A 21,237-nucleotide genomic window follows, 5' to 3' on the forward strand; every position below is an offset into this window, starting at 1 on the left:
GGACAATGCTGAGAGATTGGAGTTCATTACAGCAAAGAGGCTGAGAATTGTTTTGTGGACTGGGAAAGCAGCAAGACTTGGATCCAACCTCCTAAGCCCCTCTTGTCAGGGGTCTATGGCAGGTGAGCAGCCATGGGGTGAAGGTGGCACCTCAAGGATGGCAAGCACAGAGAGCATGGGCAATGTCGGGGGCTTGTCAGAGCTCTGTGCCACCACTGCAGTGACGCCATATCCCCACACTGGGACCCTCTTCTCCCTCCCAGGCGGGGGGCAGAGGGGACCAGAGCATCTCCTCCCCCCACAGCCCCCCAGCCATAACGGTGGAAGGCGGCTGTGCCAGCAGAGAACAGTGAGTACCCTGGTCACCTTTTCATCCCAGCACTTCAGGACCTTTTCCTCCCTTTGTGACGCAGTTTGGCTCCATTACCCTGGCCTTGGCGCCCGGCCATGTCCCGGGGTCTGAAGTTATGGATTCAACAGCCAGAGAAAACAGCCCAGTGGGATGCGACGTGGGAGGACTCTTGGCCCAGCTCCAAGGCGTAGGCAGACCACAAGGATTTCTTTCCCAGCACCCCACCAGGCAGCCAGCACAGGGACCCCTTCCAGCAGGCTTTGCCTGCTCCCCGGCTCCTTGCCCGGCTGCTAAGGGACCTCTCTCAGTCTCGATGAGTCCAATAAGCCCACAAAAGTCAGGCAGCATCCTAAAGAGCAAAGGGGCAACCCTGGAATGCAAGGGCATCCCAAATTGGAGCATCCTGACAAGTTGCCTGGGCACAGCCTCCAGCCCCAGCCCAGCCTCTCCCAGGCCCAGTGAGCTGGCAGGCAGCTGGGTGATCCCACGGTGTCTCTCCCCATCCTGTCCAGCTGCTGGCTCCTTCCCAGCCAGTTAAAAATCCAGACAGCCTGAGAGCAGTCCCCAGGTTAGGAATCCCACAGCCCCACACACCCCCTCCCAGCCCTCCCTGTGCTAGGGCAGTGAGGCCTGCCAGTGAGAAACAGGGATCAGCCAAAAACAACCCCTGACACGCAAAAAGGCTATTTTGCTAATTATTTCAGTTTTCAATCTCCAGGCAAGGTGGCTTGCTTAGGCTAATAATTGCTTCAGTTGGATTTTATCTGGTTAATTAATCAGTTAATAAATTACTTTGCTGCAGGGGGACAGATGTTGCGGCTGTCTCCTTAGCTGGGGACTGGAAAAAACAGGGAAGGAGCACAGCCCACGGGATTTCCACGGCCCCAGAGTGCACAGAGCTGCCCCTGCAGCTGCGGGGTGTCATGGGGCAGAAAGCTCCAAAGCAGAGACCCCCCAGTCTGCCAGGGTGCCGAGCCATCCTTTGGAATGTCTGCAGCAGCCCCTGGCGGGAGGGGACAGCCCTGAGCCCATCTCTCCACGCAAAGCTTTCGGGACTCAAGTTTTCCTCACTGGTACCTCCAATAGATGGCAAAGCTGAAAATCAGGAGAGACAACTTGGAAAATACAGAAGTCATCACTTCGACACAGAAAACATGGAATTTCTATTTACTGCCCGGCCTGTGTTGGCGCGGGTGTTCTCCTCTGTCAGCAATACCACAGGTGAGCCTTGGGCACTGCAGTCCTGGGGGCTTCAGGTCTCCTTCCTCCCATTCCCCTGTCCCCAGGGTGGCTTTGATGGCTGAGCCAGCTCAGTCCCAAATGTAAAATGTAGTCCTGCGGGGTTCCCTTCTCCCAGCCCCCCAGCAGAGCTGGAGGGGGTCCCACCACAGGAACCAGGTCTGGAGCAGGGTGGTGAGAGGGCTCGGGCTCTACAGACAGGCTGTGGGAAGGGGCAGGAGCAGCACTGGGGGTCCTCTGCAGGTGCAGAGTGAGGGATGGGAAGCCCCAGGTTCAAGAGGAGCTGTAGAGGATTCCCCAGGGGCCTCTACCACCATGGAGTGAGGAGCTGGGAGCAGGTGGCTTGGCAGTCCAGGCAGGAGCAGGCCGGGTGAGGGGCAGTGGTCAGGTCCTCCTCCTCCCTCGCCATGCCAGTGACAGGCCAGCGCACGGGAATGCCGTCTGCAGGTCCTTACGGAGCTGGGGGAAAGAACAGCCATCAAACTGTGCCAGAGGGGGTTTCCTGCCCCCTGTTCCCACATAGAAAGGGGCTGATCCTGGACCATGGCAGCCAAAGGAGGGTCTCCCCTTCATCTGAAAGGGCTCTGGATGACATTCAATGCAAGATGCAGCCATTCCCCTCCCACTGGCTGCCCGACCCCCTCCCTGAGCGAACTACAGCTGTCAGATGCAGAGTGGGATCTCCTCCTGCACACCTCACCTGGGACAACACCAGCTCCTGCACCGTGGTGTTCCCCAGGTCCAGGGGGGTGGTTAGCCGCAGCGACAGAAAGAGGTGAGATGCACCTAGGGATTAAAAACAGGGCTCTGGTTATTGCCCTTGAACCCTGGGCTGTGCCAGAGAACCTGGGGGGTCTCTCCCCAGGATTGCTGCCACAGACATGGGACCTCCTCCCAGGTTAATTGTGTCACGGACACGCTACACTGTCAGGAGAACAAGCCTCCCACTGTACAGCAAACCACATATACCCCAAAACATCAATACCTTTACACTGAGAGTAAAGCAAGAGCAGTGGGGCTCCAGGACCCCCTGCACTGGCCCCGAGCACTGATGCTGGGGGTGGTGATGCCCACAGGCACTGCACTTACTGGTGTTGGATGAGCCAGAGGGGCAGACTGGCGGCAGCGTTGTCAGGTCCATAGGTGTGCTGAGGGTAACCTCTGAGGTCTGGGCTGAGCTGGTGGCAGGGGAAGAGGGCTCAGTGCCTGGGCAAAGCAATGTAAGGTTAGTGCTGTCTGCAGAGGTGCAGGATGCTCCTGCAGCTGGGAACAGGCTTAAGTGAAGCCACCTATGTGAAGCCACCCAAGTACATGCCCAGGATTCCCATGGGAATTTGTCACCCTGATCATGTCCCTACCTTCCAGGTGCCCCCTGGCTGAACCCACTCATAGCTGCAGTGGGGGTCCCAGATACTGTCAGGGTACCTGGAGTTGACTCCACAGTTGAGGGGAAGATGTCAGTGTAGCTTGAAGAGGGGCTGCTCATGGGGTCTGATGTGCTGATAACAGGGCTGCCTGTGGTGTCTGTCAGGGTTGCCAAGGCCTCGGTTGAATCGTCTGTAGTTTCAGTGGGAGGAGGCACGGTGGGCAGTGAGGTGCCAGTCTCTGGCGATGTGCCGGACCCCTCTGGGGTGGAGGCTTCTGTTTCAGGGCTGGAGGAAAGGAGGGTGGCTGTGCTGATGGAGTCAGTGGTGGGCAGCAGTGTTGAGCTCTCCGTAGGTGTTGAGGAGGTAGGGAGAGCTGGGGACACAGTGGCTATCACATCCATGGCAGTGACCTCTGCAAAGAATTGGGACCATAAAATGCACAAGGGTTGGTGGTGAAAGGCTGAGCCTATGGCTATTCTGGGGATGGTGCAGGATCACCACCACAGTGAGCTCCCTGAGAAACTCAGAGCTTGCACATCAGCCAGGGAGCATTGGGAGTGGGAGTTCCCTGTCCTGCATGGATCAAACACACGGATCTCTGCAATGGATATCAGCCACGCAGACCACGTAAATCCCCAGCCTGACAAAGCAGGAACAAGCCATGGCCATTGCTGCTTTCAGGGCAGAAACTCCTCTAGGCGCCAGTCCTAAGACCCATTCCACCTGGAGAAAGTCAGACAAACCCGTCTGACAGGAAGAGCCAAGCAGGAACTGGTGACCGTGAGACGGGCTGGAAATGCAGCAGCAGCAGTTTACACAAACCCTCTGCACTGCAGATAGTCAGGAACTGATAGCGGTGGGTGTAAATAATGGCAACGGGGGAAGCAGCCCCACAAAGGAACAAATCCCAGCTTGCAGCTCAGGATGAGCTGTTAGAGACGTGCTGTGACCCACAAAAGCTCTGGGGGAAGGGGATGGGACACAGCAGAGCCATCCTCTCTTCTACTAGGGACTCTCTACCAGAGCAGTGTGCTGTCCCCAGAGAAGCCCAGGGATCTGTAACCCTCTCCAAAGGATGGGCAGGACAGCCTGGCTGCCTGAACCTTTGTCAAGGGGTGTATGTGAGGTGGCAGCTTTGGGATGCCAGACTGGATTCCCCAGTGATCCCAGCACAAACCCGGTGAGTCTGGGGCTCTGCTCACATGAGGATGGGAAATCAAAACACAAGCTGCTATCTGCTTTCAGCCAACCCAGCCAGAAACTTCCAAAGCCCCTGGAAGCCACACCCTCCCTGCACACAGCAGCTGGTTAAATAAAAATATGGTGAAGAGGTCTGACCCCAGCCCTTGCCAGGTGAGCGTCTGCACAGAAGGGCCTCATCCTCACAAAAGGAGAAGCAGCAAGTCCACCTCTGCTTCCCATTTAAGAAGCAGCAAACAGCCCCCACAGCATTCCATCCCCTGCACACCATCCCCTCCACCCTGGGGAATGATGCTCCCCACTCTCCACCCACCCTGTAGAGAGCATCACATCCCACTCAGCCCTTACCCAGAGCGAGGTGCAGCACGGCGAGGCAGGTGAGGCTCAGCAGCAGCAGGGGCCAGGGCAGGGGCAGGGACAGCCCCCCTCTCTGCCCAGCCATGTCCAGGTGAGCAGGAGCTGACAAACCCCTGCAGGCACCACTCTGAGTGCTCCCCACAGCCCCAGCACTGGGGTTTCCAGGTCTCCTTCACCCAGCAGAGGAGGAGCATCCAGGTGAGTCCTTTTACCCTCCAGGTGCTGGCAGCGAGGCAGGGGGTTCCACCTGACACAGACACTCCCAGGGACTGGTGCAATGCCCAGCAGACATCAACTGCACGGCTTGACCCAGAGCAGCCACAAGAAGTGGGCAGGGCAGGCCAGCAACGCCACCACTACCACAGACCTGGCTCCTGTGGCTGTCCTCTGCCTGCTGAGGGGAGGGTGACAATGGAAAAAAGCCCAAGGATGAGCCAGGCTGCCTGAAACCCCGCACTTCACCACAGGGGTGATGTTTGGTGGTGGCTCCCGGCACCAACGCCCTCAGGAGACAACAGCCAGCTCTGTCTGAGCGCGAGGAACTGGCCAAGAGAACAGGCGGCGCTCAGGAAGGGCGTGCTCCAGGCTGAGGGTTTGTCCCCTGGGCTGTCTGTACAGGCATCATTTCCCTGTGTCACAGCATACCACAGCCCAAGTGTACTGCTGACAGCTGGAGCTGCTTCCTTCTCTTCAGGGTCAGGCACAAGAGCACTCAGAGGTGCCTGCAAGCACTGGGCCAGGTATTGGCGTTCCACAGGCAGGCATGCTGGAGGATTGTCAGGGCGTAGCCACCCTGCTGCTGAACAGGCACATGGGGACACTGCCAGGGCACAGGCACACAGAGGCTATCACCAGGGTACCAGCACTCTGATGAGGTGCTCTCACACCATAGGCATCGGGCCAGGGTGCAGGTACTCTGTGAGGATACAGTAGCTCGCTGGGGTACAGGGACACCAGGGACATGTGCATGGCCAGGGGTACTGGGGCAGGGTAGAGTCTCCCTGTCCTGGCTGAGGTGCACGGAGTGGAGTGTCACCAGGGTACATCTGCAGCCCCAGGATAAAGGCTTCTGCAACAGCCACCAGGGTACAGCCACACTGACAGGACACGGGTGCCCAGTAAGCGGCACTGCCAGGGGACAGCGGCACAGGGGTACAGTCACACTCCTTGGGGTACACAGAGTCTCACTGCCAGGGGGTGTGTACATACAGGCTCAGTGCTGGGGGCACAGCCACAGTACAGTCACACCATGGCACAGCCACACAGCAGTACTGCCACACCACAGCACAGGTCCCCAACCTTGGGCTACCTGCTGGCCTGCAGAGCCTGGAGACTGGGTGGCCCCTGGGGGAAGAAGCCAAGCACCTGGCTGAGCAAGATGGGAGATCCCATGGGGATTTACCACCCTGATCCACCACCTCCAGGTGCCCTGTGTCTGCACTCACCTGTGTCACTGGGGGTCTCTGGTTCTGTTGGGGTGGAGGTACCAGGGGTGGTCTTGGCTGTGGTCCCAATTGGCTGGCTGGGGACAGGGGTGCTCCCAGGGACCTCTGTGGTGGTAACAAGGGAGACCGTGGTGTGTGATGGGGACATTGAGGGCTCATCTGAAGTGTCTGTCACTGCTGGGGTGATAGAAGAGGTGCTGCTGGTCCCTGGGAATGTGTTGTCAAGCAGTGTGGTCGTGGCTGGCCCTTGGTGGGTGCTGGTGCCAAATGTGGTGCCCCCCAAGCTGGAGGAGAGAAGAGTAGAGGTGGGGGGAGGCAGCATGCTCATTTCAACTCCAAATGAGCTGACAGCCAGGGCTGTGCTGGTCCCCACAGACGTGAAAGTGGTCATCTTGTCACAGTTGGGAGTCATGGCCATGGAGGTTGGAGCTGGCATGCTGGTGGTGGTGAGCCCCAGCCCTGCTGAGGTACTGCTGGTGGTGGGTTCCAGCCCTGCTGAGGTACTGCTGGTGGTGGTGAGCCCCAGCCCTGCTGAGGTACTGCTGGTGGTGGTGGTGAGCCCCAGCCCTGCTGAGGTACTGCTGGTGGTGGTGGTGAGCCCCAGCCCTGCTGAGGTACTGCTGGTGGTGGTGGCGAGCCCCAGCCCTGCTGAGGTACTGCTGGTGGTGGGTTCCAGCCCTGCTGAGGTACTGCTGGTGGTGGTGAGCCCCAGCCTTGCTGTAGTACCGCTGGTAGTGGGTTCCAGCCGTGCTGGGGTGCTGCTGGTAGTGGGTTCCAGCTGTGCTGGGGTGCTGCTGGTGGTGGGTTCCAACTGTGCTGGGGTGCTGCTGGTGGTGGCAGGTCCCAGCCCAGGTGACACAGGGGTGCTGTGAGCTGTGCTGCCCCTCACCTGTGGTGTGGTGGTGTTGGAGGCTGCCGGGCTACTCTGCTGAGCCGTAGAAGCACTGGGTGTAAAGTTACCCATTGGCATCCCTGGGGTGGAGGTTGCATGTCGGGAGGGAGGGAAGGTTGCTGCAGTGCTTGAGGTTGTGTTGGGCAGCAGTGCTGTGGTCTCTGTGGGTGTCAAGGAGGTTGGGAGAGTCAGGGATACAGGGATACAGGGATTGTCACGTCTTTGACAGCAGTCCCTGCAAAGAGGTGGGAGAAGGCACACAAGGGCTGGCAGTGAAAGGCTGGGACCACGGCTCTGCTGGGGATGGTGCTATATTACCACCACCATGAACTGCCCAAGCCTTGCATCAGCCATGGATCATCAGGAGTGGGAATTCCCTGTCCTGCATGGATCAAGCACGCGGATTCCCTGAATAGCAACATGACAATCAGCCATGCAGACCATGTATATCCCCAGCCTGACAAAGCAGGAACAAGCCATGGCCATTGCTGCTTTCAGGGCAGAAACTCCTCTAGGCGCCAGTCCTAAGACCCATTCCACCATCTTCACCCATGCCTGGAGGAAGTCAGACAAACCCGTCTGACAGGAAGAGCCAAGCAGGAACTGGTGACCGTGAGACGGGCTGGAAATGCAGCAGCAGCAGTTTACACAAACCCTCTGCGCTGCAGATAGTCAGGAACTGATAGCGGTGGGTGTAAATAATGGCAACGGGGGAAGCAGCCCCACAAAGGAACAAATCCCAGCTTGCAGCTCAGGATGAGCCGTTAGAGACGTGCTGTGACCCACAAAAGCTCTGGGGGGAGGGGGTTGAGGGATGCAGCAGGAGGGGACCTACAGCTGTAGTTCAAGGTTCTCAGGAGGTACAAGCCCCAGGTTTATTCCCAGTTCTCAACTCAACATTGCTCTTACTTTGCATCAAGTGCAAATGTTGGGATGGCATTTGAAGTTTTCCAGGCCTAGTACATCCCAGTGAGGTTGCCATCTGGGCAGGGCCATTTGGTGCTACTGGGCAGGTTGTAGCAAAGGCAATGAGCCCAGCAAGGACCAAGGCTCAGCAAGGGGGTCAGCTGGGCCTAAGGTCTTCTCTTCCCAAATGGAGACCCTCATCAGAGGCAAAAGAAATAGAGCTTGTTGCTTGTGTTCTATAAAGCACTGCCCTGTTTGCTCACTAGGACAGGGCTGAGATGTTGGAGGACAAACAGCACCCAAAGTGTTTCACCTCTGTGAGTAAAGCCACCCGAGGGCCACCCACCACCCTGGAGAACAAGAGCGCCACCCTGCTCACTCACCCCCCGCCCCTTGGATAGCTCCACATACCGCTCAGCCCTTACCCAGCGGGAGATCCAGCACAGCAAGGCTCAGCAGCAGCAGGGGCAGCCCTCCCGTGCCCCCAATCATGTCCACAGCCAGCACCCCAACGCCTTGCAAGGTGGGGGACCTGAGGACACAGAACGTGGGGAAGCTGGCAGCGGGGAACTACGCTGCCGAGTGATGGCTGAAGGTAGTTGGAGCTGCTTCCTTGTTCCCGGGGGCAGGGAGGGGAGGCACCAGCGGGCACTGACCCCCCCTCCCGGGGCAGGTGCAGCGCCTTGGGCGCGCCGGGGACATCGGCGCAGCACCGGCGCCCGTGTGCGGGGGGCGGTCCCGGGCGCGGAGCCGCCCCTCGGGCCACGGCCACGCCCCTGGACTCGCCCTTCGCACACGCCCACGGCTTGTGTAACACTCGAGGGCCGCGTGGCTGCCAGGTAGGGACTGGCATCGGGATCGGGAGCGGGGTCGGGGTCGAGATCGGGGTCGAGGTCGGGATCGGGGTCGGGGTCGGGACCCCGGGTATCGGGACCAGGAGCGGATCGGGCCGGGGGACCGGAACTCCGTTATCCCCCGCTTCCCGAGGACCAGGATGGGCAGGGGACCAGCATCCCCCGGGCTCTGGGGGCGGACCGGGGTCCGGGATTCGCAAGGAAGCGCGGGAGCTCAGTCCGGCCTGGTTTCCTCTCGCAGCGGCCGCACGCAACCACGCTGCTCCGGGCGGTGCTGAGGATGCGGCGGGGACAAGGGAAGCGAAAGGCCGAGGTCACGGAGGTGCCACCCGTGTCTCGGAGGAGGACGGAGGAAGAGCAGGCGATACAGGAGGCCCGTCGGAAGGCGGCCCCGTCCGTTCGAGAGTTCAAGTACAACAAAAAGCGCGTTCGCCTTGTCTCGCAGGGCTCGGACCTAAAGGACGATGCTCGGTGCATCCTTTACTGGATGTGCCGGGATCAGCGAGTGCAAGGTGCGAACCAGCGGGTGGAAGGGGCTCCCATGGGTGGTAAAAGCGCTGGTTCCCTCCTTCGGTAACTTTGGAGCTGGCCCCACTCTCTACAGGGAGGTGTGGGGGGAGACTTCCTGTGAAACCCCATCCCCATCCCGTCAGTGAAGCACTCTCCTGACGCTGCCCTGTGTACTTTTCCCCCAGATAACTGGGCTTTCCTCTACGCCCAGCGCCTGGCCCTCAAACAGGAGCTGCCTCTGCATGTCTGCTTCTGCCTGGCGCCCAAATTCCTGGAGGCCACCATCCGCCACTACGGGTTCATGCTGAGGGGCCTGCAGGAGGTGGCGGAGGTACGGGCAGGGGATGTCCACGCTGGGTGGGACAGGGCTCCTGGGGAAGTGGGGGAGACAGATCCATCCCTTCAGGAGATGGTGGTGGGGTGGGGTCTCTAGAGCCATGAACTGTCCCACAGCCATTTCCTTGTCACTGCAGGAGTGTGCAGAGCTGAACATCTCCTTCCACTTGCTGCTGGGCTATGCCAAGGACGTGCTGCCCACGTTTGTGGTGGAGCATGGTGTGGGTGGGCTGGTGACAGACTTCAGTCCCCTCCGCCTGCCCCGGCAGTGGGTGGAGGACGTCAGGGAACGGTTGCCGGAGGATGTGCCATTTGCACAGGTGGGTGCCAGCACTTGTCTCCTGTGTCTTGCGAACTGGAGTGACCTGAGCAGAGAGCATGTGTGTCATGTCGTCAGGACTGCTTGCTTCTCACACCCTTCTCCATGGCTTTGCTTCCCAGGTTGATGCCCACAACATCGTGCCCTGCTGGGTCGCCTCCCCCAAGCAGGAGTACAGCGCCAGGACCATCCGGGGCAAGATCCATGCTCAGCTCCCTGAGTTCCTCACTGAATTTCCCCCTGTTGTTCGTCACCCACATTCCCCCTCCTGCCTAGCAGAGGTACCAGCAGGAAACACTCCAAACCCATCCATGGGCTGGTCCCAGAGTGTTTCACAGATATTTTTTGATCCTGGGAGGGGTTGGCAGGGAATAAGGACAGTGACCTGCCTGAGGTCACACACAGATGGTGTGGAGATGAGGATGCCCTGGGGAGAGGGAGGTTCCCACCTCATTCATCAGGTTCCCCCATCTCTGCCATGCAGAGGGCTAGTTAAGAGGAGGCTGGCATGGGCTGGGGACTTGCTGGTTGGAGACATAACACTCAGGGTAGCCCTCGCTGAAGAGATTCTGCAGATGCACTCACTGTTTGGTTGCCACCCAGCCCATCGCTTGGGAGGCCTGTTATTCCAGCTTGCAGGTGGACCACACCGTGAAGGAGGTGGAGTGGGCAACCCCTGGTACAGCTGCAGGACTGGCTGTGCTGAAGTCCTTCATTGCAGAGCGGCTGAAATCCTTCAGCACCCACAGGAATGATCCCAACAAGGCGGCTCTCAGCAACCTGTCCCCGTGGCTTCACTTTGGTGAGTGTCCCAGGCTTCCCACTCTGCAGCAGGCCTGAGCATTGTGGCTTGGACCAGCAGCCTGATTTGCTGCTTCTCCATGTCCCCAGGCCAGGTTTCCACCCAACGAGCCATCCTGGAGGTGCAGAAGCACCGGCGCACGTACAAGGACTCAGTGGATGCATTTGTGGAGGAGGCTGTGGTGCGGCGGGAGCTGGCTGAAAACTTCTGCTACTACAATGAGAACTACGACAGCGTGCAGGGTAACATCCCAGGTCACGTGGGCCATGCTGGGTACCCAACTGGTCACTCCAACTTGGCAATCCCATTTCTGCTAGAAGGGCTGTGGGGGCACTAATGTCCCATCATTTGGTCCCTTCTGGAGGTAGGACAGCAGCTGGCAAGTGCCCTCTTCAAGACTGGTGCCTCTAGGGCACAGTGCCCTCAGTAGCCCCATTCTCAGGACCCTGCAGAAAAGGTTGGTCAGTGTTGCTCTTCATCTCTTGCTCACAGGCGCCTATGACTGGGCACAAACCACCCTGAAGCTCCATGCCAAAGACAAGAGGCCTTATCTCTACAGTCTGCAGGAGCTGGAGCAGGGGACCACACATGACCCACTCTGGAATGCTGCCCAGGTACTGCCCTCCATCTTCCCCACAAAATGCTGAGCTTTTTTCTGAGGGGTAGAGGGGTAGAGGTGACCTACCATGGACTGACCCTTATGGCTATCCCTATCCCCACAGCTGCAAATGGTCCAGGAGGGCAAGATGCACGGCTTCCTGCGGATGTACTGGGCCAAGAAGATCCTGGAGTGGACGCGCTCCCCTGAGGAGGCCCTGCAGTTTGCCATCTACCTCAATGACCGCTACGAGCTGGACGGGAGGGACCCCAATGGATACGTAGGCAAGCTGCAGGATGCGGGCACGGGGTGGGAGGCCTTAGCTGTGATGGCCAGGGCTGCAGCGGGGGCTCTCTGCAGGCAACTCCAGCGCATCCTGGTTTGCACCCACATGCCACTTGCTCTCTGGGTGCCTCTGAGCAAGGGGAGAGCTGACACTTTGTCCCTGTGCCCAGCAGGCTGCCTGTGGTCCATCTGTGGCATTCACGACCAGGGCTGGGCGGAGCGGGCCATCTTTGGGAAGATTCGCTACATGAACTACGCCGGCTGCAAGCGCAAGTTCGATGTGGACCAGTTTGAGCGTCGCTACGCCCCCACACACTCCCAGTGACCCTCTGTGCTGGGGCACGTGTGCCTTTGCCAAGCTGCCAGCTTGCAGTGATCACCCAGGGCAGGGATCACCCCGGGATGCTGAAGGGCTCCCTGCAGCAGCAGCAAGCTCCAAGATTTTGCAAGTCTTTGCAATCACCTGCTGCTCGGTTACCACGCTGGGGCAGCTGCTGGAGCCCTCCTGCTGCCACAGGTTTGCTGGCAGCTGTGAGAGCCCATCTTCAGCATGCCTGTGCCTGCCAGAAGCCTCTTCTACAACCACCATCCTCAGGAGTAGCCCAGGTCGCCATTGCTGCTGGTAACCACAGCTGAGATTTGGGCTGAGCAAGGTGTTTCTAGGAAAAAGCCCCCAGGAAGAGGCTCTTCATGGAGCCAGTGCTGGGCTGTCAGACCCATCTTTGAACAGTTGTTTTAAAGTTTACAGTTTCTATCACCTGCATGGATGGTGTTTATGGGGACATGCACAACACTGCTGTGAAGGGAGAGCCGGGCGGCGGGGAATGGGGATCAAGCACTGACAGGAGCCAAGGCCAGGCCCATGGGCCCCTCTGCCAGCAGCCAAAGCAGGCTCTGGAAGGGAACAGGCATTACAGAGAGCCCCTCGCTCAGTGGCTTGTACCTTCTGCCCTGAGTCCAGTGGGCAGTTTGCAGGCAGAGGCCACAAACCAGATGAATTAGTCAAGGAGTAGGGACAATAACCACCTCCCAGTGACTGCATCACCAGCTGCACAAGCTGTCCCTTCCATTGCTCCTTGCCATCAGCAGCAGTCCCTGCCTGTCCCATCACCTCTAGGTGGGATACATACCATTTACCCCACCTGAAACAATGTCACAACACAACCAGACTCCTTATTAACTTAGTTTATTAAGGACGGCATTTTAATTGCTGTGCTGTGCAATGATAATCCCGTTGTGAGGGCTCCAGTTGATGGCCAGGGCAGCCCCCAGCTCTCCCTCCCAAAGAGCTTCCCTGTCTTGGCCAGTTCCAGTGTTAGTTGTAGCGGTCAGTGCTGGGCAGCAGTGTCAGTGCTGGGCACAATCTTGCCCTGGAGACCTCTGCCAGGTTTGTGAGTCCTGCTGCTTCCACACACAGTCCATGGTGGAGGGTGGAAACCATAACAAGCCAGAATTCCTTCCCTCTTCTCTAAAAGTACTCAGTGCTTTGAGAAAGGGATCTGGGCAGCCTCTCAGCTGCTGTCCCATGACATTAAAGTGCTTCAAACAAAATAGGGTGGATGGAGGTGTGCTGCTGAGGCAACTCCAGGGAAGGGGTTCCCAGGTCCGAGCAGCAACAGGAGGGCTTGGCTTGGGCTTGGGGACAGGCAAGACCAAGGCAGACCAACATCTGGCAGCCCCAGGGCTTGCAGACAGAGTGAGCAGAAGAGCAGCTGCTCTGGGGGAAAACAAGCAGACAAGACACAAGGCAGCAAAAACCCCAGGGGAGCAAGTGGGGAGCTGAACCCTGCTTCCAGGACTTTGTCAGGATGCTGCAGGCAGGGGAGAGATGCTGCTGTGCAGCAGCTTGGCCCCCAGCAGCAAGGCTTGCAGCCACCCTCCCTGAGCAAGCCCTGCGGCCACCTCTCCTGGCCCCAGCCTCTTCCCCTCTCCCCAGCCCTGCCGCCCCCACAGGGAGAGCCCATGAGGGGTCACATCCCAGCCTCAAATCAGGACATGTCCTGAAAGAGCCACTGCCCTTTGAGGCCTCCTGCCAGTGCATTGCTCTCTGGTCCCTCAACACCCTCCTTGCACGTACACAGGCCACACCATCCTTCCTAACACCCCACATCCCACCCATGCTGAGGTGGTGCTGGGCATGCCATGGGTAAAACATCCCCCCACGATGCAGAGGCACCTCCTTGACTGGGCACAGAGCTCACCTTGTCCCACTGGGTCTGACCCTGACCCTGCAGAGCTGTCACTCATGGCAGGTGGCTCTGCATCAGCGAGGAACCAGTCCTTGGCAGCACCCCAGTGCCAAACCGCTCTCCTCCTGGGTATCCCCACTGCAAGCAGGCTGCCTGACCACCTCACCACAGCACAGCTGGGAAGCTTCAAGGCCTTGCCTGGCTCAGGGACCCCTCCTCTCCCAAGGGAAGCAGGAGATCTGCTGGGAGAGGGGACCAGTTCCATCCAGGGGTGAGGAACCAGGAGCAGAACAGCCCTGGAGATTTATACTGGTGAGTCCCAAGCAGATCACATGCCCCCTAAGGAGGCATTTCAAGCAGCACCTCCTTGAGAGGGAACACACAGTTAAAAATACAAACAACCACATAAAAAAAAATAAAACCAAATCCAGCAGATAAAAAAAAACCAAAACAACCTAAAACAACAAGCCAAGACAGAGGTTTGGGGATGCAGTTGGAGGCATGAGCCTTCACCTGCATCCCAACAGGTCTCGGGCAGAAAGGCAGCTCCACACAAGGCAGGTCCTGGTGCCACAAGTGAGGTCCCATGTCATCCTTAGAGGAGGACATGTCTCCCTGGTAGGACAGACTGGCAGCATGAGAAGGAAGTAGGGTCAGAAGCCTCACCGTATCCCATGGAGGCAGATTTCTGTGGAGCCATGGGGATCTGCCTGCCAAAAGTCCATCAGCACATCCACTTGTGCAGCTGCTCCAGTGGCAGTGTCCCTCTGCAGCACAGGGAAATCTGGCATTTTCATCATTGCCACCTCCTCTGCTCTGACTCTGGAGTGAGAGCAACTGCTCTCCAGCAGTGTCCCACAGCACATTTGAGAAAGGGAGCTGTTAAATGTACAACCAACCCCAAACCCCCACCCTCCCTCCATGCACACAACCCCCAGCAGCAGAATGGAGGATCAGAGGATTGAGACCCGATTCCCTCCTCCAAGGAGCAGATGTGACCAGAGCTTCCTAGTATACAGCTGATGAGCAGAAAGTGCTGACCCTGCAGGGGACCCTGCTCGGCTCAGAGCAGGGCACAGAGATGGACAGCACAGCCCTGTCTAGTCCAGCATGAACAACTGCTCGGAAAAGATCCCTGTTCTGCCCGCAGGACAGGCAGGAGCAGCTGCCTCCCCCCAAGCAAAGGCATCAGGGAGTGGGAGCAGTGCCTGGAGCAGATCCACATGATGGAAAGTATGTTCCTTTCCCAGCCCAGCACTACTGCGTGAGGGAAAAGAGATCCCTTCAAGACAGTGCTCCAGGCCTCCCAACAGTCCTCCTCATCCTCAGTCTGTGTGGTTCAGTCTCTGGTGATGAAGGCCACGCACATAAATAAACCCATGATCTGCTCCTTTGCTGCACATGCTCATGTGGCTGCCACTGCCTCCAGCTGCTCCAGCTCATCCTCGTAGTCCGAGATGTAGGACTCCATGCTCTGCTTGGCCATCAGCTCTCTCCGGGCTTGGAGACGCTCGCACCGGGGACAGCGGGCGGATTTGAAACAGGATTTGTGGTAGCAGGCTTTGCACTCTGTGAGGGAGAGCATGGCTGAGCACTGGTGCAGGCTGACAGACTGCCTGACACTCCACACCCCAGGTCCCTGCACTAGCTTACGAAGCTTTGGAAGCACAGGAGGGAAGTTTTCTGCTCCACACAAGGTCCCTCCCCAAACTTCCCTGATACCCCAAGGAAATAATGACTTTGCCCCAAGTTTTCTCTGGCACTGCACCTGCCAAAGCAAGGCTTGCATGTAGTCAGGAGCCGTTTTAAGCCAGTTCAGAGGCTGGTCCCAAGATGCAGGACCAAGCTCTACTCAGCCATTAATACTGGGCATTATCGAGGATGTCTCCTGAAGGGGCCTAGGGATTTCTTAGCATGCAGGAAGGACACAGAGATAAAGCCTTCAGGCTCTCTCTGTTCTGCAAGGTCAGCTCCAGCCATCCAAGCAGGGGCAGGGGAGCTGTGTGCAGGCTGCAGCCTGTCCTGTAATCACAGCAGCAGGGAAGCCAGGGCTCCCAGACACCCGCTCACTGCAATCACAGCCCGACTGCCCGCTGCTGTCAGGGCAGGCAGCACACAGCGTGGTCAGGAGGGCACCTACACACTTCCCCACGCCAGCAAACACTGTTACAATGCTGGTCTGATGCTGTGATAATATGTTGCAGACACAGGCCATGCACAAGGGCACTCTGGTCTGGCTGGCTAAGGCTCTCTACCTCTTGCTAGCACAAATGCCACTCAAACTGGAAGCAGACCTTGGTGGCCCCAGGGTCTGCCCCCTCCCTGTTTTTCCCCAGTATCTCACCTTCACATGTCCTGCACTTGTTGAGCTCAAAGGGGAAGATGATGTCATCCTCATTCTGGCAGAACTCACAGATGAAGCCTTTGGCTTGGCACAGCTGGAAGGAGAAAAGATGAGGAAAAGGCAGCTAAATGCTCACCTCCCTGGCAAGTTAAGGCAGAAGGTAGAGTAGAGCAGGACAGCAGGATGTGGTGCCCTGCTCTAACCATGTGGGACAGCCCTTCCCCAGCATAGAGCACAGGAAGGCTGAATCAACCTGTGTCAGGGGTGGGGGAGAGCCAAAATGGGGTAGCAAATATCCCATTTGTGCTGGGTAGGAGCTCTATGAAGCAGGCAGGAAGAGTTAGCACTGAATCAGTTAATCTGGTGGCTGCCCTGCACACCAAGGCCTCCCCATCAGTTATCTTTGCAGCAAAGCCTGCTCCCAAGGCTGCAGAGCCATGCAGGAGGCAGGAGAGGAGGCCTTACCATGCACTTGTCAATGTGCAGGCTGCCTGCCTTCAGGAGCTCTGTCAGATGAGGCATCAGGTCCCCTTTCTTGATGGCACTGAAGTCACTCAGCGAGTAGAGGTGCAAATCCTCCGTCAAGTGGCCAGGCACTGTGTCAAAGGAGTCCAGGAGGCTGCAAGGACAGAGAAACCAGAGCTCAGAGCAAAGTGACTCCATTAAGACCCCTCTCTCCACTCCTTATGCTTTCTTTCCCCCTCCACTCCCGTCTCTCCCCACTGCTCAATGCACAGGCTGCAGAGATTCCCAATGCAAATTGCCAGGGGACAGAACCAGGACAGCAAAACAGCCCAGGACTCACTCTTTAGCTAGCCGGCACGTCTTGAACATGTTCTTCATGTGGAAAAGCTGGATTCTCAGCAGCTGCAGAGGAAGGGGGGACAAAGAATCAGTAAACAGAGCACAGTCCTCAGCCAAGCAGGTCTGCCCCATTCCCTGTGCTGCTGAAATAACTGCTGCTCCTCAGCTGCTGCTCTCCTGTTTCCAAAGTGTTTACATCACACAGGGCAAGGCAAGCACAACCATCATCCTGTGCTCCAGGAGATAAATTGAAGCCCAGCTGGATACCAGCCACAAATTCCTTTTGATACTCATATGCCACTGAAGAAATAAGAAGACGTGGAATGGAAACACATACTGATGAGGTTTTAAGCCTCCAAAACTGAAGTATCTGCTTCTCCCCAGCTTCCCTGAAATACGGTTTACAGTTGGCAGCCACCCACCTCATCCAAACCCCACTCAGGAAGGCACAGAAAGGGTCTTACCCGCACTTGGTTGAGAGCCTTCACTTTCTGGTACAGGGCAGGATTGATAGCCTGCACGTTGAAGAGTGGGTCACTCCAGATCTTGCTCAGCAGGTCTTTGGAGAAGTTGCTCACGTAGTACTTGCTGAAGTCCCACTTGCGCAGGATGCGGCTGGGGATGACGGTCTGGGCGTTCTCGTGGCAGCACTGGCAGAAATACTTGCCCAGGTACTCACAGTACCGCAGCCGCTTGATGTAATCTGGCCAAACCCAGGCAGACAGGCAGGTCAGCCCAGGCACGGGCTCTGCACAGCCACATGCTGCACTCCCAACACTGCTCAGCTTTTCCAACAAGCAAGGAACTCTGCCTTGCTGCCATCTCCTCCAGCCCAGAGTGCTCAACACTGGGGTCTGCAAGCACTCTCTGGCTGCAAAAGCCTCCAGGACCAACAGTCCAGTCTCATGCAGCCACATCTACCTACATATTCAGGGAAGAGCTCTGCAGCTACAGAACCTGCTGGGAGCTTGAGGACCTAACAGAGGACTTTGCTTTACAAGAGTCAAGATCTGAAATGCCCTCCAAAGGACAGGCTGGCTGCTCTTTGCCTCCACCAGCTCTGTGACCTTCTGGAAGAGGAGATTCCTCTGTGGATGGTGCACACCAGTGTGCAGGCAGAGCTGACAAAGGCAGTGCAGCACTGCCCCAGTGACCTTGTGCTGAGCTCTACCACCACCCACTCACTCAGCATCTTCCCACTTGTTTGCAGGTTCTTCCCCACTCTCCAGCTACAGGTCAGGCTCCCAGCACTCACCAGGATCAGTCCGGATGCCACAGCCTGCACACCGGTAATTCTGCTTGGCCACAGCCACCTTCCTCCTGCCCAGAGATAGAAGACAACATGCATGACCCAGCCCTGGATGGTACCTGGCACCAGAAGATGGGTACTGGCACAGGTCTGGAAGGTTTATGTGGACAACACATGCAAGGGAAAAAGCCCTGCTATGTCCTGGGTCACATCAAAGGCACTAATCCCAGGCACTGGCTCCATCTCACCACCTCACAGTGGTGACCACTGTGGATTTACCAGTCTGAGAGCAGGGAAACCCCAGCAACCAGAGGATAAGCAACCTTGGTGTTGATGGAAAAGGGATGGAAAGGGCAGATCCCCTGAGAGCCCCCAGCCCCACGGGTCCTTACGCTGGGGCTGGGTGAACATTGAAGATGATCTGCGGTCGTGGTGGGGCCCACTCCAGGTTTCCGCGCACCCGAATCCTCAGCTTGTAGATGTCGGCGTGTTCTCCATCATCAGGAGAGATAGGCAGAGAGTCAGGGATGGGCAGGAGCTGGGAGAGGCAGGCAAGAGGGTCAGATCCCTATCTTGTACCGCAAAGGCAGTGCACCTGGCTGGACTGCCAGAAACCTGCAACCACAGCCCTCTGGAAAACTGCCAGGCACCGAGTTGCTCCTCCAGCTGAATTGGGGGATGAAGAATGGCTGTCTCCAGGGATTTGGACACTGCTGTGGGAGGCTGCAGTGGCACAACCCTGCTTGGATGCATCCATCTCTAAAGCCCAGACAAACCCGCTCCTCCAGCTCCACAAAGGGAGCACTGGGACAAACAAAGCCCCCTCAGCAGTGGCCTGAAGCCAGGAGTTCAGGGAAGATCAAATGCAATCAGTGACACGAACTCACAGCCTTACCTTCTGCGGGGCGTCATGCTCAGGAACCAGCCACTCCAACTCAGAGGCAGCTGGGAGCTGCATGCCCTCAAACTGCTTCAGCAGGCCCATGGCCACAGCCTCTGCCGAGTTTGAATTGAGGAAGGAGTGGGATCTAGACAGCAAAGGAATTGTTAGTACTGGATCTCACCGCTGTGCCCTCCTTGCAGCCCCATGCCAGTCCCAGCTCAAGCTGAAAATCCTCTCTTCAATTCTGGTACCATAATTCTGCACTGCTACACAGGCTTAAAATTAATACACGTAATTGATTTCTCTTTGCAGCTGCCCCCAAGCAAAGCTGGCTAATGGCACCACAACAACTGTTCAGAAAGGTGAGCAAAATTTGAATCACTTAGCAAAACCTGTGCCTATTTGCAGGGGAAGCTGCAAAGTGACAGCCAGTGCCTGTGTAAGCCAGAAAAAACTGCTCTCTCAATGTGAACCTACCCAAGCAGCTGCCAACCATTGACACAGCTTTGTATTTTACCACACGAGCAGAGGGGTCCCCACAGAGGGAGGGAGGGAAGGCGGGAGGGAGAGACGGAGGGATATCTACTCCAGTGCAAAACAGCAACTGATGCACATGGAAAAGCAGAGCTGAGGAAAGAGAACGTGGTACCAAGATGTGTCACCATGAGGTTGAAGACGTACATGGAGTCCGAGGAGAGAAAGGACTTCCTGCTGGAGTCCGGGTTCCTCTTGATGTCTGCATCTGAAATCACAAACAGACAAGGTGGAACAGATGGGACAGGGCAGGGGGATACACTCATTTCAAACCAAAGCTTCAAGGTAAAACTCATCAAGCTATTCAAAAGCACGTGAACTACAGCATCAACTTCTACCAGTGGCACTGAGCAGCAAGGAGGGGTGCAGTCTAATCAGTCAGCTGTTGGAATTACAAGGGAAAGGCATGGTGGGATGCTGTGAACAGCCAGCCTGAGGTTTGGGGGAGACAAGTGGCTGCTGGTACAGGTCACACATCAAGTCCTAGCAGTGACAGGGCCTGAAACAGAACACGCACAGGAGGGCGGGACTGCAGGGCTAGCAAGAAGGTTTAGTAGCTCTCTACACACAGTATAGATGCTGGAAGGGATTAGCAATGGGATGCAGAGCCCTTCTCTCTACTTGACTGCAACCTCTAAGATCAGACACTGGCCACGCCACAGCTTGTCAGTTGACTGCACATCCAGGGCTGGCAGCCTGTGCCCAGCACTGCCCAGACACATCAGCATCCCTGCAGAGAAAGGGCCAGCAGCCATGAGGCCAGCCCTCTGCAGAGGTCACAGACTCATCTCCTGAGGAGGCAGGGGTCCAAGATAAGGTGCAGGACACTGGAGTCGTGCTCCCTCCACCCCTCCATCAGCTCCCAAAGAGTCCTGGAGTCCCTGCAGCTCCAGTAGCAGGCAATACCCAGTGGTACCTTTTACACTCATCTTTTTTTCACTCCAGAAGGTTAAACTCTAACCGGAAATCCATCTCAACAGTAGAAGACCCCTGTGTCAGGACACTTGCAGTTGTACAATGCAGACAAAAACAGAAACCCTGCTTCATGGCAGATAAGGCTCCCAGAAAAGGGAAGAGGGCATGCAAGGTGAAGGTACTACAGGTCAGGACAGAAGAGTGGCCAAAGCCAAAACCTTCATCCCAGCAGGTCTCCTGTTTTGTACCTCTGGGGAGCTCTAGGAATGGTTTGCAGTGACCACACCACCCCCACAAAAAAAAGCCTGTAACTTCCCCTGCCCCAGTGCCTGGCATGGGGAGGCACAGCTCAAGGTCCCTGCTCCTATTCCCCAAGCAGGCTGACTAACACAAATCTGCAGAGAGCCCATGTGATCCCAGCTAGGCACCAACTGCACACTGAGGCCAAGGGAATCACAGCCTGTGAGCCAAAGCAGTCACAGGCTGACCAAAGAGTGTCCCTCTGCCCCAAGCTTTCCTACAGAGAGCAGGAGTTCCCTACAAAGGAAGTAAGTCCTGCAAATTTACAGATTCACACTACTGGAATTCAGCTTGGATGCTTGACCTTCACTGTTTGACATCCATTGCTAAAACAGGCACCCGAAAGCATCCTAATGTTAAGGAATCCACGTATCTAGGTCATGCAAACTGAATTCTAGCTGCAAGGAAAACAAGGAATTCAGGCAAACAGCCTCACAACCTTGTAGGGCACCAGTCAGACACACCTGCCATGCTCTGGTGCCTTCTGCTCTGCGCAGGAAGGTCCCACATGGTCCTAGACTACGACAAACATGAGCAAAAGGGAGGGCATGCGCAGC

At 57.1% G+C, this 21,237-nt stretch overlaps 3 protein-coding genes across 12 annotated transcripts in view; 1 reads left to right on the plus strand and 2 right to left on the minus strand.

The window, feature by feature from the left end:
• The first annotated feature begins 1,033 nt into the window (after nucleotides 1-1,033).
• On the plus strand, nucleotides 1,034-12,225 carry LOC138114837 (deoxyribodipyrimidine photo-lyase-like). 6 transcript variants are annotated; one of them, XM_069024776.1, is made up of 10 exons: nucleotides 1,034-1,573; nucleotides 8,854-9,124; nucleotides 9,308-9,453; nucleotides 9,596-9,778; nucleotides 9,900-10,058; nucleotides 10,381-10,579; nucleotides 10,669-10,833; nucleotides 11,072-11,193; nucleotides 11,302-11,461; nucleotides 11,633-12,225. In XM_069024776.1, exons 1-10 carry the CDS (start codon nucleotides 1,439-1,441, stop codon nucleotides 11,785-11,787), a joined length of 1,695 nt encoding a protein of 564 aa, XP_068880877.1. In that variant the 5' UTR covers nucleotides 1,034-1,438; the 3' UTR covers nucleotides 11,788-12,225. The 6 variants fall into 6 exon arrangements, with proteins under 6 accessions (XP_068880877.1, XP_068880878.1, XP_068880879.1 ...); XM_069024777.1 differs by having other exon boundaries at nucleotides 11,636-12,225; XM_069024778.1 differs by having other exon boundaries at nucleotides 10,669-10,821.
• On the minus strand, nucleotides 1,492-6,327 carry LOC138114838 (uncharacterized). 2 transcript variants are annotated; one of them, XM_069024783.1, is made up of 5 exons: nucleotides 5,961-6,327; nucleotides 3,017-3,370; nucleotides 2,681-2,797; nucleotides 2,292-2,377; nucleotides 1,492-2,050 (listed from the first exon to the last, which is right to left on the minus strand). In XM_069024783.1, the coding sequence occupies exons 1-5, from the start codon at nucleotides 6,286-6,288 to the stop codon at nucleotides 1,976-1,978; spliced, it is 960 nt and encodes a 319-aa protein (XP_068880884.1). In that variant the 5' UTR covers nucleotides 6,289-6,327; the 3' UTR covers nucleotides 1,492-1,975. The 2 variants fall into 2 exon arrangements, with proteins under 2 accessions (XP_068880884.1, XP_068880885.1); XM_069024784.1 differs by lacking the exon at nucleotides 5,961-6,327 and adding an exon at nucleotides 4,507-5,949.
• Nucleotides 12,226-12,632: 407 nt separating the features above from the next.
• Nucleotides 12,633-21,237, minus strand: part of RUBCN (rubicon autophagy regulator) — a 30,944-nt gene continuing 22,339 nt past the window's right edge. For all 4 annotated transcript variants that reach the window (XM_069024774.1, XM_069024773.1, XM_069024772.1 and 1 more), the window contains 9 exons: nucleotides 19,613-19,673; nucleotides 18,944-19,076; nucleotides 18,441-18,586; nucleotides 18,055-18,119; nucleotides 17,264-17,502; nucleotides 16,801-16,862; nucleotides 16,461-16,614; nucleotides 15,996-16,089; nucleotides 12,633-15,220 (listed from right to left, as the gene is read on the minus strand). In XM_069024774.1, coding sequence (XP_068880875.1) covers nucleotides 15,057-15,220; nucleotides 15,996-16,089; nucleotides 16,461-16,614; nucleotides 16,801-16,862; nucleotides 17,264-17,502; nucleotides 18,055-18,119; nucleotides 18,441-18,586; nucleotides 18,944-19,076; nucleotides 19,613-19,673 — 1,118 coding nt within the window. In that variant the 3' untranslated portion in view covers nucleotides 12,633-15,056. The remainder of the gene's footprint in view (nucleotides 15,221-15,995; nucleotides 16,090-16,460; nucleotides 16,615-16,800; nucleotides 16,863-17,263; nucleotides 17,503-18,054; nucleotides 18,120-18,440; nucleotides 18,587-18,943; nucleotides 19,077-19,612; nucleotides 19,674-21,237) is intronic.

This window comes from Aphelocoma coerulescens, chromosome 9 (assembly GCF_041296385.1).
Source record: "Aphelocoma coerulescens isolate FSJ_1873_10779 chromosome 9, UR_Acoe_1.0, whole genome shotgun sequence".
Lineage (NCBI taxonomy): Eukaryota > Metazoa > Chordata > Aves > Passeriformes > Corvidae > Aphelocoma > Aphelocoma coerulescens.

Coding starts and splice junctions, on each gene's coding strand:
- LOC138114838 (XM_069024783.1), bottom strand. CDS start 6,288: ATGAGCATGCTGCCTCCCCCCACCTCTACTCTTCTCTCCTCCAGCTTG. Junction 3,371..5,960: donor AGAGACCCCCAGTGACACAG/GTGAGTGCAGAC, acceptor AATTCTTTGCAG/AGGTCACTGCCATGGATGTG. Junction 2,798..3,016: donor AACTGTGGAGTCAACTCCAG/GTACCCTGACAG, acceptor TGCTTTGCCCAG/GCACTGAGCCCTCTTCCCCT.
- LOC138114837 (XM_069024776.1), top strand. CDS start 1,439: ATGGCAAAGCTGAAAATCAGGAGAGACAACTTGGAAAATACAGAAGTC. Junction 10,059..10,380: donor CCCCCTCCTGCCTAGCAGAG/GTACCAGCAGGA, acceptor GTTGCCACCCAG/CCCATCGCTTGGGAGGCCTG. Junction 10,834..11,071: donor CGTGCAGGGTAACATCCCAG/GTCACGTGGGCC, acceptor TCTTGCTCACAG/GCGCCTATGACTGGGCACAA.